Consider the following 13,990-nt stretch of genomic DNA (forward strand, 5'->3'; position numbering starts at 1 on the left):
AACACTGTCGCTTATGTTGGATGTCAAATATCTGAGGAGGCACGGCGGTATCGGCTGAGGCCGGGTTCACATTTGTGGAGCAAACCACAACATCAGAAATCACTCCATCTTTGAAAAGTCATCACAAAAATGTGTTGTTGTTTTTTTTTTCTTTATTTAACATTATTAATGGGTATCTGCAGGTTTCAGAAAGCCAGATTTAAGATGTTTTTACTGCTACCTGGAAGTGAATTTAACACTATTCTCAAAACCAAAATAAAGAAACGAATCTGGCAAAATCAGACTGAACAACAACAAAATTCTAAAATGGGCAGAAGAAAGAAAGAAAGAGGAACCAGGAAATTAATTGTTAGGGAACATTAAGTTCAACTGTGTTTAGTAAAGCAGAGAGGGTGCAGATTGTTCCGCTAACCCTGTTCTGTTTTCATCTAAAAAGGGAATATGCAGCAAAAAGACATCAGTCAAAAGGCCTTAAAATATACATAGTTAGACTTGACTCGGGTTCTGGTGACTTGGGACTCGACTCTGACTTGTACTTTGATGACTTGAAAAGGTTTCTAAAGTCTTGACTTGAGATCTTGTGTTTGTGTAAATGACTTAGATTGAAAGTGATGAGATTTGTTCCAGCGGACGACTGAATTTAAATTCTGTTTTCTGAATTTGTATGGAATGATTGAATTTATTGAAGTTGAAACTGATATATAGAAATCAAACTCATGATGCTCTTACCAAGTTTTTATCCTATTAAAACCATATTGCATTGAAAAGTCCTAGATATTTAGTTTTCTTTAAGATATTAAATTGATACTGGACTCTTGATTTGTTCTGACTTGACTTGCTGTTCTACATTTAGACTTGGGACTTGACCTGAGACCTGGTCCCGCCTGTGAAGAGGGCAGGTGCAGTACTCACCTGTGCCTCCGGGGGGCCTCCTTCGTCTCTGATGAGCAGGAGGTGGCTCTGACCGTCCACAACGATCTCCTTCTTAAATCGACCGCCTGGAGGAACAACGGAGAGGATGAGAGGAGAGGAGAGGAGAGGAGAGGGGGAGCGACGGAGGAGTGTAAAACATCATTTAAAAACTTAAAATATGGATGTTAGACTATGGATTGGGTTCATGTATCTCCAATTCTACAATTTTGCTGTTCACATATAACAGTTTTCTGAGCGGTTTGGTGAGTAAGACGAGGCGAACGGTTGAATGAGATGAGAACAGGAATCAATAGCAGATCATATTGGTTTGGGTGAAGGAGGATGGCGACTAAACCTGATCGATCGAAGGATTTATGTTGATTAAAAAGACTGAAAATGATTTTAAAAAACATGTTGGGGGAGGGAATAGGGGTACGAATGCTCACACACACACACACACACACACATATGTACAGTGATGATGATGATGACCACCCGCCGGTAAATGTGAGGAATGCAGCTCTACAGGTAAACCACACACTGGGATGACAGGGGGAGTGTGTGTGTGTGTGTGTGTGTGAGTGTGAGTGTGTGTGTGTGTGTGTGTGTGTGTGTGTGTGTGTGTGTGAGAAACATTCCAGGTCGTCCTGTCAGGCGCAAGACAATGACCAGACTGTCTTCTACAAGCCTGGCCATGACACATACTCACGTGCACGCTCACACACACACACACACACACACACATCAACAGACACAAACACACACAGGAACACAGGTATGCACATATAAACAGACACACAAACGCACATATAAACACCAATACACACATATTAACAGACACATGCCTGCACACACATATACAGAGAAACATGCACACACACATGCGCATGTACACACACACACACACACACACACACACACAGTAAACAACGCTGAATTGCTGATCATTATTTTATTTTATCATCATTATTTTTCACATCTGTGGACTGTGCTGGTGTTTTTCCAGATGCAGCACTTTATTTTGTAGTGTTTCACATCATATTTACTTTCGTCAGCTTGGATAAAATTCACCCTCATCTATGTAAATCCTTGTAAAAACTTATTCATTTACACATAGATTGAGTTTACCTTATATTTTACTAGAAAACTGTGTTCTAGATGACTTGAAAAAATACATTTTTGCACACCTAAAGGTCTTTAAATACCGGTCTTTAAATTCCTCCATAGATACCGATGGAGGAATAGAATCAGAAACTGTCTGTACTTTAACGTTATACAAGATTTCGGTCTAGTCTAATCTCTTATACATTGTATTGTGATGGCTGTCAACCAATCTTTATGCTTTTTTCTTTACACTGTAGCATCTATCTAAGGTGTGCCTTTTGAGCCATGTGACCTTGACTGAGGATGTTCTACAGGACGTCCCGTGGGAAGAGCCTCTCCTCATTGGTCCGTAACCCTCTGACTCTGCCCTATTTATCCTATGATGTCGTGTGGTTGTTTCATGTTTGCCCGATGAAGGTCCGACGATCGAAACGTCGCATTAAATGTTCTTGCGAGTACAGTGTGCAGAATTCTACTCCTCTCTCGGTTCTAGATGACTTGAAATTATCATGCGCACGATTTGCACGACCATAATATGATGCTGCCAGCGTGCGAGAACAGGGGAAGTTGTCCGTCAGCAAAATACGACCAAAACACTTCTAATGGTTTCTGTTCCCCCTCTTCTAAATTACTAGTAATTTGATAGGAAACAGAATGTAAAACAAAGCTGTGCTGTTATTGCATTTCCGACAGCTTAACGTGTCATTTTAGGGTGTTTTGGTGTTTCAGTTTGATGTGTTTTTGCGATGCGGTATTATTTGAGAGTCAAAGCTGTGATACCTGGGCTGATAGTGCTGCTGATCATTTCGTGACAATGTTAACAGCAACCTCAACATGTGCAGATGGACCGATAAACTTCTCTATCTGTCCTGTTCCTCTTCCACGGTCGAGGCTTCCAGTGCAGCGGAGGGAACAAACTGTGCTGTGCTGAGGCAGGCCTGACCTCAGCCTGGGGACACACACACACACTCACTGGACACCAACACACACACACACACACACACACACACATTCCATGGACCCCGCATCAGTGTTCAGAAACATCAAAGGCAGAGCTGCAGCGTTGGAACGTGATTTTTCGGCTCTTTGAAAAGGTCAGGAGTAAAAAAAAACAAAAAAAAACACTATTTCGAGGGTAAATTCTGGTCGACTTATTCCCTCCAGACTGTAAACAAGTCCAGCGCTGTAGTCCGCCTCCATCCTCAGCTTTTATTCCCTTTCCTAGCACTTCTTGTTCATGTGTTATCATTTTAGGATCTTAGGAATATTGTCAGGACACTACGGCTTTGATCCTTTAACTCTTTTCTATTGGTTGAATGTTTTGCTGCATGTCCAAGTGTTTTGTAGCCGAACGACTGCACTGTGGGACTTTATTTACCTCTTTATCGTCTTTATTTTCCTCACTGACAATGCTCTGGTCCTGTAGACGCTGTAGGGTGCAGCGTGACCAGAGGATTGTCATTGAATTGGAAAATATAGGCGATAAGGAGTTAAATATTGGACTTTTAGACCCACAATGCAACTGTCTGGCTACAAAACACTTGGATTATGCTGTTTGGAGAAATTTAATGGATATTTTATTCTTTTTGGAGCTGTAAATAGTTTGGGAGAAGACTGAGATGAAACTACGGGGGCTAACTCGCTGTTTTGTGGTCCTGCAAACTTCAACGGAGTTTCAGCTGACATGGGGGTAGATAATGACTGAATCTTCATTTTTTGGGGGTGAACTATTCCTTTAAGTCACTCTGGACAAGGGCACCGGCGCCATGCCTGAAACGTAAAATAGTGCAGAGTAACATTTCAGTCTTCACCCAGACGCTGGCCGCACAGTAAAAGCTTCCAGAGTGATGTATGTGTGGGAACTATCTTTCCTGACATAGAAGAACGGCGGGATCGAGGCCAGCTAAACTAAAAATGGAAACCGAGGCGTTATTTCGGTCAGAAGCGCCTCTCATCCGGGTTCACCCCGCTTTCCAAAAGCTCTGGATGGGTGTGAGTGTGTGGAACGGCGCCGCGGGACGGGCGATCCGAATTTGTGGAGATCAGTGCAATGGCGGCGGCGTTTACTGCAGAGAGAGGGTAATGACACGGTGGCTGTTTATATGCCGGGGACAGGAAGAGGCTAGGGCTGCAGCCGCACACACACACACACACACACACACACACACACACGGAGGTAGATACACACACATACACAAATGTCAAGTCGCTCTAACAGACATAAAAAAAAAAAAAGACTCAAATGCATTCACGAAATCACGCGCATATAAACGCTTTGGCTTGCTCTCACTTTGAAAACACACACACACACACACTTTCCCTCAGAGACACACACATGAAAAAAGTCACACACACAAATCTCACACTCAGTTTCCTTGTCTGTCAAACACACTCAAAATCACACACACTCTCAGTTTCTCACACAGAAACACACACAAACTTAGTTTTCACTTTATTCTCTTATTTTTTTATTTATTTGCTCTTTCTCTCTCTCTCTCTCTTTGAAACACTCACCAAGTTTCTCTCAGGGACTCACACGTTCACAAAATCTCACACACACACACTCACAGTTTCCCTGTTGTTCACACACACATACACAAAATCACACACACACACACACACACATTTTTAGCTCTCCCTCCTCTTTCCCAGCCGTGAGGTTGTGGGAGGAAGCCCAGGCCAATCAGTTTGGGAGGAGGAAGAGGGGTGGGGTGGGGGGGGGAGCTGCACACGCCCGTAATGCAAATTACAATTTGCACTCCGCATCGCCACCACCGACCCAGCCACAACACACACGCACACACACACACACACGCGCTGAACTGTGGGTATTTTGAGAGGCTTGTCAAAAACGTAAAACTCTCCAAACTGCACGGATGCAGAATGCAGAGTTTGCTTCTGCGTGGAGGAAACTCAACAGAAATTTTCCAACATAGCAGCTGGGAAAAGGGAAGTTCCCATTACTCATGTGCATCATGTATCTCCATTCCAGTTCTCCTAATTAATAAATCCTCGAATATTGGAACATCAGCAACACATTTTGTTTCACTTAGAACGACTGCTGCTATTGAAAATGATCACAATGTTGATATACGAGGCAAAAAAGTGCAGTAAAATAATTTTGTTCCTCAAATCATCAAGACTAATAATTGTGATTAATTAAAGTATCAAACAAAATAAGTGGAATTTTAAATTTAGCCGTTGGAGGAAGCCAATTCTTAGAGAAAATGAACAAAATAAAACAGACTGATTCCTCCATATTGAATTATAGTGCAGCGATCCTCCCTGTTGCTGCAGTAAAACAGATGGCTCAATGCAGCTCTCTGTCGGGGCCTTTAATGCTGAGTCAGCAGTGTGTCTGGGTGTGTGTGTGTGTGTGTGTGTGTGCGTGCATGAACACAGTCGCAGCGGCTCGGCAGGTGGGGCGGCAGACACATGACGAGGGATGAACATGGTAGGTAAAATAAATAAAATGAATACAAAAAAGACTCAGATGCAAAGGCTACAAGCTAAACACTACACAGTCTACCACAGCAGCAAGTCCAGTAGCTTCGGGTTCAGCAGTTTCCGGAGCTCGGCGGACTATAAAAAGCCACATTTAACTAGATGAGGCCGTGATCACGTGGCGTGCTTCACTGAGCGCCTGCTTCGGTCACGGCAGGCGAGCGTCTCCAAGTTTAAAAGAGCAAATCGGCACTAAATCACACGGGACAGAAAACTGCTGCTGCACCGCTCTCTGTGGGCTGACACTGTAAAGCGTGTTTGCGCTTCTGGCCACGCCCCCGATCAGTGATGTCACAGCAGGCGTTTGGCCTTAACACACCTGCTTTGACATCGCTGTTGGCGCAATCCAACAAATGAATACAGAGCAAATCAGCAGCGCCTGGAGGAACGTAAAGCAGCCTCTTACAGTTTCACTTTCGCTACCGGCTTGTTTTTAGCAACATCAAGACCGCTAGAAGACTTAACTAACTGTCTCTAATGTTGCATCACATAGAGAGATCAAGGGGCGAGCTCCAGCCAAAAGTAGTATCTAGTATCTTGGTTAGGGCAGCTAGTAGGGAAGGGACAATATGCTTGTCTCACGATACGAATCGATACGCAATACGGGGTTCGATACAACTAGGATACGAAAAGAGTCTCACTGTGCAGAATTGTGTTTATTTCTGAGACACAAATCTTTCCAGCGATGGCATTGGCTGCTAGAATGTAAACAACAATTTAAAAATGTCATTATAAAGTGTAAATTGTATAATTTGGATGGAGAGCTTGTGAAACTGTGATGGGCAAGCCGTCTCCTTTGTGATTACTACAGCAGAATAACATGGAGCTAATATCACTATTCATTTTTCTGCCCCATGATACGTATTGTCACATTTTTGCATTGCAATATATTGAATTTCGATATGTTGTCCCATCCCTAGTAGCTAGCTAATTAATTAGTTAATTACATACAACAAGACACTCCTTGTGCCCCTTTTGAGGTCTTGCTTTCTCTACACTTTGCGTTTGAGCCGGAGAAAAAAAAAAAACGAGTCCCGTCTGATCACGGCCCTCGATCCACTGCTGTAATATTATCAAGTCATATGAGGAAGCAGAGGAAGGAGATAATGCTGAACCCGAGCCGCTTTCAGGACGCTGCTGTCAGAATCAAGGAGGCGGAGGAGATGGATGGATGGATGGTCGTACGGATGAGAGAAAACGAGAGAAGGAGAGGAAGAGATAGAGAGAGAGAGAGGATAGTTACCTGCGTCCACGTCAGCTAGTTTACAAGAGCAGCCAAGAAAGAAGAAAGAGAGGGGAGAGGAAAACAAAGCAAATCAAAGGTTCAGCCCCAGTTATGCATGCACAGTCAAAAACCAGCACACAGCATCAGACAGACGGAGAGAGAGAGAGAGAGAGAGAGAGCGAGAGAGAGAGAGAGAAGAGGAGAGTGCAAAAGTTTATCAGGGCAAAGAGATAAAAAGATGTAGGAGAGAAAAGAGAGCGGGGGGGAAAGAGAAACAAGAGAAGACGAGAGTGCAAGAGTTTATGGGGCGAAAGAGGCAAGAAGAAAAGAGACAAAAAAGATGAGAGCAAAAGTTTATGGGGGTGAGAGACAAAAAGAGTCAGCAGAGAAAGAGAGAGTGACAACAGAGGGAACGAGTGAGAGAAAGAGAGACAGATTGAAAGAGAGAGCAATGAAAAGAGAGGAGGGCAAAAGTTTACAGGGGCAAAAGATAATGAGGCAGGGAGGAGAATGAAAGAGAGAAAGTGAAAAAAAGAGGCAATAAGGGAGAGAGAGAGAGCGAGGGAGAGCAAGATAGAGCGGAGGGGAAGTGAGAGTGAGATAGGCAGAGACAGAGAGAGAGAGAAGATTGACAGAGAGAGAGAGAGGAGGATAAAAAAGGAAAACAACAAGTGTATGCAGTGTTGCATTTCCCAGGACAGACAGAGGCCAGAACAGTGAGTGGAACAGAGTCAGCACACAGAAAACACACTTCATATCACTTTCTAACACCATGATCCTCTCTGGGCCGGAGGAGAGGGACGGATACTCAGACGATCCTGGCTGGGCCGACTGTGGCACGGACCGGCTTAGTCTGGTTCGATTTGACAACAATGGATGCTATTTTTACAGACGCTTTTACCGAAACCTCAGAACGCACGCTACTTTTTGCGGAACTCAAGTATTAATTGCTTGAGACTTGACTTGACGCATGAAGAGAAGACTTGAGACTTGACTTGACTTGGGTTCTGGTGACTTGGGACTCGACTCTGACTTGTACTTTGATGACTTGAAAAGGTTTCTAAAGTCTTGACTTGAGATCTTGTGTTTGTGTAAATGACTTAGATTGAAAGTGATGAGATTTGTTCCAGCGGACGACTGAATTTAAATTCTGTTTTCTGAATTTGTATGGAATGATTGAATTTATTGAAGTTGAGACCGATTATAGAAATCAAACTCATGATGCTCTTACCAAGTTTTTATCCTATTAAAACCATATTGCATTGAAAAGTCCTAGATATTTAGTTTTCTTTGAGATATTAAATTGATGCTGGACTCTTGGATTTGTTCTGACTTGACTTGCTGTTCTACATTTAGACTTGGGACTTGACATTAATGACTTGGACTTGACTTGGACTTGACTTGCTGTTCTACATTTAGACTTGGGACTTGACTTGAGACTTGTGCCTCCAGACTTGAGACTGACTTGGGACTCGAGCAAAGTTGACTTGATCACACCTCTGTTTTGCAGTATAGTGACTCTCATAGTGGCTTGTCATGCTAACCATCAATTTGTTATAATCTCATTTGTGAAAGGCAGAGGTAACAGAGAAAACACGCCAACAGAATAGGATATCCAAATAATGTTTGGTTACCTGAATAAGTGGCTGGTAGAGAAACTTACAAGCCACAGTCATAATTTACCAGCATTAGACTGGTGGCTGGTGGTGATTTCCCAGCCAGAGCTCAATTCTCTTTTAATGGATTCCATATGTGGCATTTCTTTGAGCGGTGAAACACTCGGCAATTTTTTGGCCATTGTCAAACAGGCAACTCCCCCGGCAACAGGCAACAAAGTGAGCCACAAGGGGTGAAAAATCAGCTCAGCTCTATCCTGGCAAGAATATGTGATTAATTCAACAATGCTGAGGCAACTCCTTGGGTGCTGTTGCCCTAAAGGTTGCAGGGTGTCATTGCCTTAAGGAGTGACTAATTTCAGGTTTATGGCAATGCAACGCCAACCTGAGAATGACAGTTTTGTTGCAGAGTACAGTTTGGTTTTGCATTCTGTGGTGTATTCTGCTCATTAACACAGAACCTTGTCTAAGGCCTGCGAGGGAATGCTAGAGCCAGGCTGCCGTCTGCAGTCAAGGCTCCAGTCTGCAGCCTAAGAATAGTGCTGGTTAGTGGCTTTGTGGCGCTGTGGTTACCCCGCCGCTCGCAAGGCACCAACTACACTCCGCTCTCAATCAATCGCCATGGGAATTCGGGCAGCCAGATATTTTTAGATATGGGGAATTTCAAAACAACATCAGGTTCCCCTTTTTTCTTCCCCCCCTTTCTTTCTCGGCGGTTACGCAACGATTTCAAAGAGTTGGGAGCTTTTTTTTGTAATTAGAGCGGAATCGCTACTTCCTAGATGGACGGCGGTGCCAAGTATTTAGATCAAAGATTTCGGGGAGCTGTTGTTTAGAGCTGGCTCGGGCACGGTATGCGAGGCTGCTTGAAAAGCCGTGTCGTGTTGCTTTTGGCAGCGCTGCGGTGTAATTGAGGCCGCGCGGTGGAAACAGAGCGTCGGACATTAGCGATGGAGCTGTTCCCCCCCCCGCCGTCCCGACGCTGGAGTCTCGGACTATGAAGCTATGAAGGGCATTCTCTGTGCAAAGAATGCTTAAAGGGATATTTCACTTTACGTTTCAGTACGCACACCTCCACAGGAGTTCAGCAACAGTCAGCCTCCAGCATTTGTTGCCCTGGGGATTCAGCCACCACCAACATTCAGGATTTATTCCCAGCTTCCATATTGGTGCTTGCACTCACGCAAAATGTATTTATTGATCCAGAAAACAGAACGCCACAGTATAAGCTGGATCTTTGTTTCCTTTCTGATTGATGTGTTAGAAGTATGACTTTTAGACTTGCTGTTCAAAAGTGCTGAACACCTGGAGTCCCCAATTTGGCGGTTAACCATTCATCAACTCATGTAGGGGCATGTGCACTAAAAAATGAAATGGTTCTACCAGGGTGACGTATCACCTTAAGGGGCCCTTAGAAAAAGTGTATCCTTTCCTTTCCCGTCTCTTACTCGTTAATTCAGAACATCTAAGGCTACTGGTTTCTCAAACTGGTTGCGGCCGATTCCGGTGGGTCCCCACATGACAAAAGAAGCAATGTTTCAACCCCAAATACGCTATGTTTGATGGATTTGTAGGCTTAGCACATACAAAGGGGTCAAGTAGGGTTAATAAGGCTGAGTTCCACAGAGAGGGATTAGATTTCTCTTTTGTGTCCCAGGCTGAGAAAGTGCATTGGCTGGGGTAACAGCTCCTCCAAACGTCTGAACGTGGAGATCTACTGGTGGTGGGTAGGAAGGGGAAGTGACACCAGCCACCCGCCAAATACTGGTCAATTCTGGCCAGTGGTTGATAAGTTTGCCTGTTCCGCCAGCCACTAGATAACAACGATAATACTTTATTGATCTCCCATTGGGAAATTCTCCTTTCACTTGCCAACTTTCCAAAGGGAGGTCGGAGGTCAGGGTCGGCTATAGAACAGCACCCACGGAGCGGGAGAGGATTCAGTCTTGCTCTGTCGCATTCAAACATCCATTTCTTTTGCCTGGGAAGAATTGAGAGTGGCTGGTGAAATGTTTGGATTCACCTGTCACTGCGGTGGAGGTAAAAAAAATGGTAGGTAGGGGTAGAGCAAAAATTTGAAAATGATGGGTAGGTAGAGCAAAAATATAGGTTTCCAGTGAGGGGAAAGCAGATAAAGTACGGGGTGCATGTGGATGACTTACATTGTGTTTCCTCTACAGTGTTGGATTCTTTTTCTCTTTACTTCTAACGGAAAAGATGCAGCATTACACATCGAAGCACAGAGAGCTTAAGGTGTTTTTAGCACTGTAGCACACCACAGTGCGCTAGAAGTTAAAAATATCAGAGCAAAGGCAGGAGTGACAGCAAGCATCTGTTTGGCTCTATGAGGAGAAAGATTTGGAAGAAACGCATGACTGCCTGAGTATCATGCAAACCCTGAACTGAGCTGAAATGGGTGTTTGAATACAGCACATCTTCCAGAGACAAAAAACACCTGCTAAGAGGTAGAGATAAACTTCAGCCATTAGTCAGAAATGTACCATCTCTTTGGGAAGTATCATCCCCCAAGCCCACCCAGTAGAAATAGTTTCCCCCTCTCTAAGAGCAGCCTTATATAGTCTTCTATCTCCTGAAGTGTGGGAGGTTCTGAGTGGGACTATCTGCAATATCCATGAGAAAGCTCCTCCACGGCCCTCGTGAGAGCCGGAGCTGAAGTGTTGAAATATTAAGGGGAAACACGGGGCTTTGTATAAGTGGGTCTTCGCCTGGAGAGGCTCGTGTACGGCGTGCGGGGGAGTTGGCGGGGGGAGCATGTCGAGCGCTTTAATATTGGATGAGGAATATGGCCGTCTCCGCGGGGCGTGCGAGGAGTGCCGCTATAGGAAGCTATATATCTCTGGTGTGCCAGGACTCGTCATCTTTTTTTTTTTTTTTTTTCTTTCCCCAAGGAGAACATGGGCTTCACCATTAAAAGATTTAGAAGCACAGGAAAGAAACTTAGGAAGGGGATGTGTGAAAATCGTTGAAAATAACCATCCTTACTTTATATCTCAAGTTTCACATCTGCTCCTTTGTCAATTTTGTATTTTATTTGAGGCAGCGTAAAGTCATTTTTAAGAGTGTTTCGCTGTTGTTAGATTAAAAAAACACATATCTGCAATATAGCTTTCAGACGTCACGGATATCTGAAAATATACAATGCTGTTTCAAGAGGTTTCAAGCACTCTAGAGCCGTAAAACTCATTCATCACATAAATGAATGATGCAAACTTTCTATCCGAGTCTGAAAACAATCAAGAGATCCCCACCAAAATTGCGATTATGTGTTTTTTCTGCAAAATATAGAGATACGTCACTAAAACATGGACTGAATGTCAAGTGTGGACTGTAGAGATCTCCTCTCTTTTCCAGCATTTCTGCTCTGTTGGACGATTTGTTTCTTTTTTATATTAGTAAAGGACGAGGAAACAAGGAGAGGGAAGGAAACGAGAGGAGGCGACTATAAACTATTGCGATCCCCCTCGAGGCTTGGCTTGAGGAGAGGCAGCAGGATGACAGGGTGGGGAGGGGAGGGAGGGAGGGGAGTTACTAGCTTCAGGCTTTTGCGTGCATGGAATAGACGTTGTTAACCTACTATTATGCCAGCCAGGGTTTTAATCCAGCCTCAATTTATTATTTTCCTCTCTCTCTCTCTTTTTTTTAAAGTTGATTTAATCTTCTTTTTTTCATTTAGTGGATGTAATCTTGGATGGGTTGTAGGGTGACGCTGGACGAGTTTTGGCACGAGAACGCGAGATATCGTGAAATTGGCGGCGGACGGAGCGACTGCGTTGACCCAGCCAGATCCTGAGAGAGAGAGAGAGAGAGAGAGAGAGAGAGAGAGAGAGAGAGGAGGAGGAGAAGGAGAAAGAGAAAGAGAGAGACACAAACATACAAACAAACTTTCTTACCTTCAGGAGACTCTTCCTGGACGTAGGTTCCTGTCAGGTACCTGTGGACCAGCGCCGACTTGCCACTGGCCAGGTTACCCACAATGCCCTGGGTTTGGGTGGGGTGGAGGGATTGGTCAGCATCAAGTTAACAACTGGTTTGATGGTTGCTAGAATTTGAGAAGGTTTCTGGTTCGATGTATTAAGTAGAGTGATCCTGGTGGGAAGCTTGAAAACTACAAGCAGGGTATCTATTAGTTTGTGTGTGTGTGTGTGTGTGTGTGTGTGTGTGTGTGTGTTTCACCCGTTCGTCCCGGGTAACTCACCACTTTTAGTTCTGGTACCGACCGACTCAACGTCCATTCCTGGCTGTTCACAAAGGCATCTGTAACAGAGAAAGAGACAAAAAACACAACTGTCAATCAACTGTACAACACACACACACACACACACACACGAGTGGCAGCCCTTCAGTTGTCCCGGCAACGAGGGACCCAATCTGTTCCTACTCAGTGGTCTCATGTCAAGCAAGGAAGAGAGAGGGAGCGAGAGATGGAGAGAGAGGAAGAGAAGGTTAAATGAGAGGAAAAAGAAGGATGGCAGGCATGAAGAGAGAGAGGATGGAGAAGAGGATGGGGGAGGAGCCTCATTAGAGCTGACAGTTGATTGACAGCATGGGGGGGGCAGTAGTTCAGTGGTTCATGGCAGACTGAACAAGATAACAGGACACATACAGACACAATATGGGACAAAGCTGCAGTGCTGCAGAGCGGAGAGGAGAGGAGGCAGAACGAGACGACAGAGGAGCTGCAGAGACTCACCCAGATAAAGGAAACAAACTAAGTCACAGTCATTAGAACTGTGTATCGCTTATAAGTTTAGTTTTTGAATGCAACACTGAAAACAGCAAAATTGAAAATTGAGCGCAATATTCTTCAACCTCAATTAGTTTCCTAATTTCAGTTTTGTTCATTAAAAAACTGAATGAATTACTGGTCTCAGACACTAAACTGGGTTAATGAAAAACAAACACACAAATGAGCCTAAAATCTCAAATTTGCTTTTATCTGCGGGGCAACAAATTGAGATCTTAGAATAATGGACTCAATTTTCCATCTTTGTAATATCAATTTTGAATTTAACTGATAAGTGTTACACAGATCATCCCCAGATTTTTACCAACTAATCAGATAGGATCAAAAGTAGTCTAAGAAACAACTTTATTAAAGAGGAACTTTCTAACTTCTACTGTTACTGTAACGAAGTCAAATGACTCATTACTGTCAAAGTCACTTTCCCAACACTGCTGGTAAGTGACGGTGAAAGCGGCAGCCAGGCTCCGGCCGGCAGACCCGCTGTCCCAGTTGCACTGCTTAATATTTCATTGGGCAGCAGCTGCAGTGCGACTGGCGCCCATCGGGGATCCATTGAGGCTCAACGGGCTGCTGGCAGGAGGCCGGTCTGCGGGGAGGCGGGGCTAAACGGCTCCTGACCAGCCGGACCAATCAGAGAGCTGCTGGAGGGGGAATTAGCTTAGACTAATGTCACTTCTGGGCTGATTCTCACAGGCTTCATTTAAAACGACAACACTGACAGTTTTTCCTTTAAAAGGTTTCAAAACCAACCGACTTGCTCCAACTGCAGAAGAGACAGAGACTTTTCATGGTTGTGAATTTAGAAGAACATTGTGTTTTCTGCCAAAGTATTCTGTGAAGTCTATGGGGATCTGTTAACATCTG

General features: G+C 44.2%; 1 protein-coding gene across 5 annotated transcripts in view; it reads right to left on the reverse strand.

Annotated features, from left to right (window-relative positions):
• Positions 1–13,990, reverse strand: part of agap1 (ArfGAP with GTPase domain, ankyrin repeat and PH domain 1) — a 201,082-nt gene that overhangs the window by 93,945 nt on the left and 93,147 nt on the right. For 4 of the 5 annotated variants that reach the window (XM_078291016.1, XM_078291015.1, XM_078291014.1 and 1 more), the window contains 4 exons: positions 12,578–12,636; positions 12,273–12,360; positions 6,764–6,778; positions 913–998 (listed from right to left, as the gene is read on the reverse strand). In XM_078291016.1, the coding sequence (XP_078147142.1) occupies positions 913–998; positions 6,764–6,778; positions 12,273–12,360; positions 12,578–12,636 (248 nt within the window). The remainder of the gene's footprint in view (positions 1–912; positions 999–6,763; positions 6,779–12,272; positions 12,361–12,577; positions 12,637–13,990) is intronic. The other variant, XM_078291017.1, reaches the window with a different exon arrangement.

This window comes from Centroberyx gerrardi, chromosome 21 (assembly GCF_048128805.1).
Source record: "Centroberyx gerrardi isolate f3 chromosome 21, fCenGer3.hap1.cur.20231027, whole genome shotgun sequence".
Taxonomy (NCBI): domain Eukaryota; kingdom Metazoa; phylum Chordata; class Actinopteri; order Beryciformes; family Berycidae; genus Centroberyx; species Centroberyx gerrardi.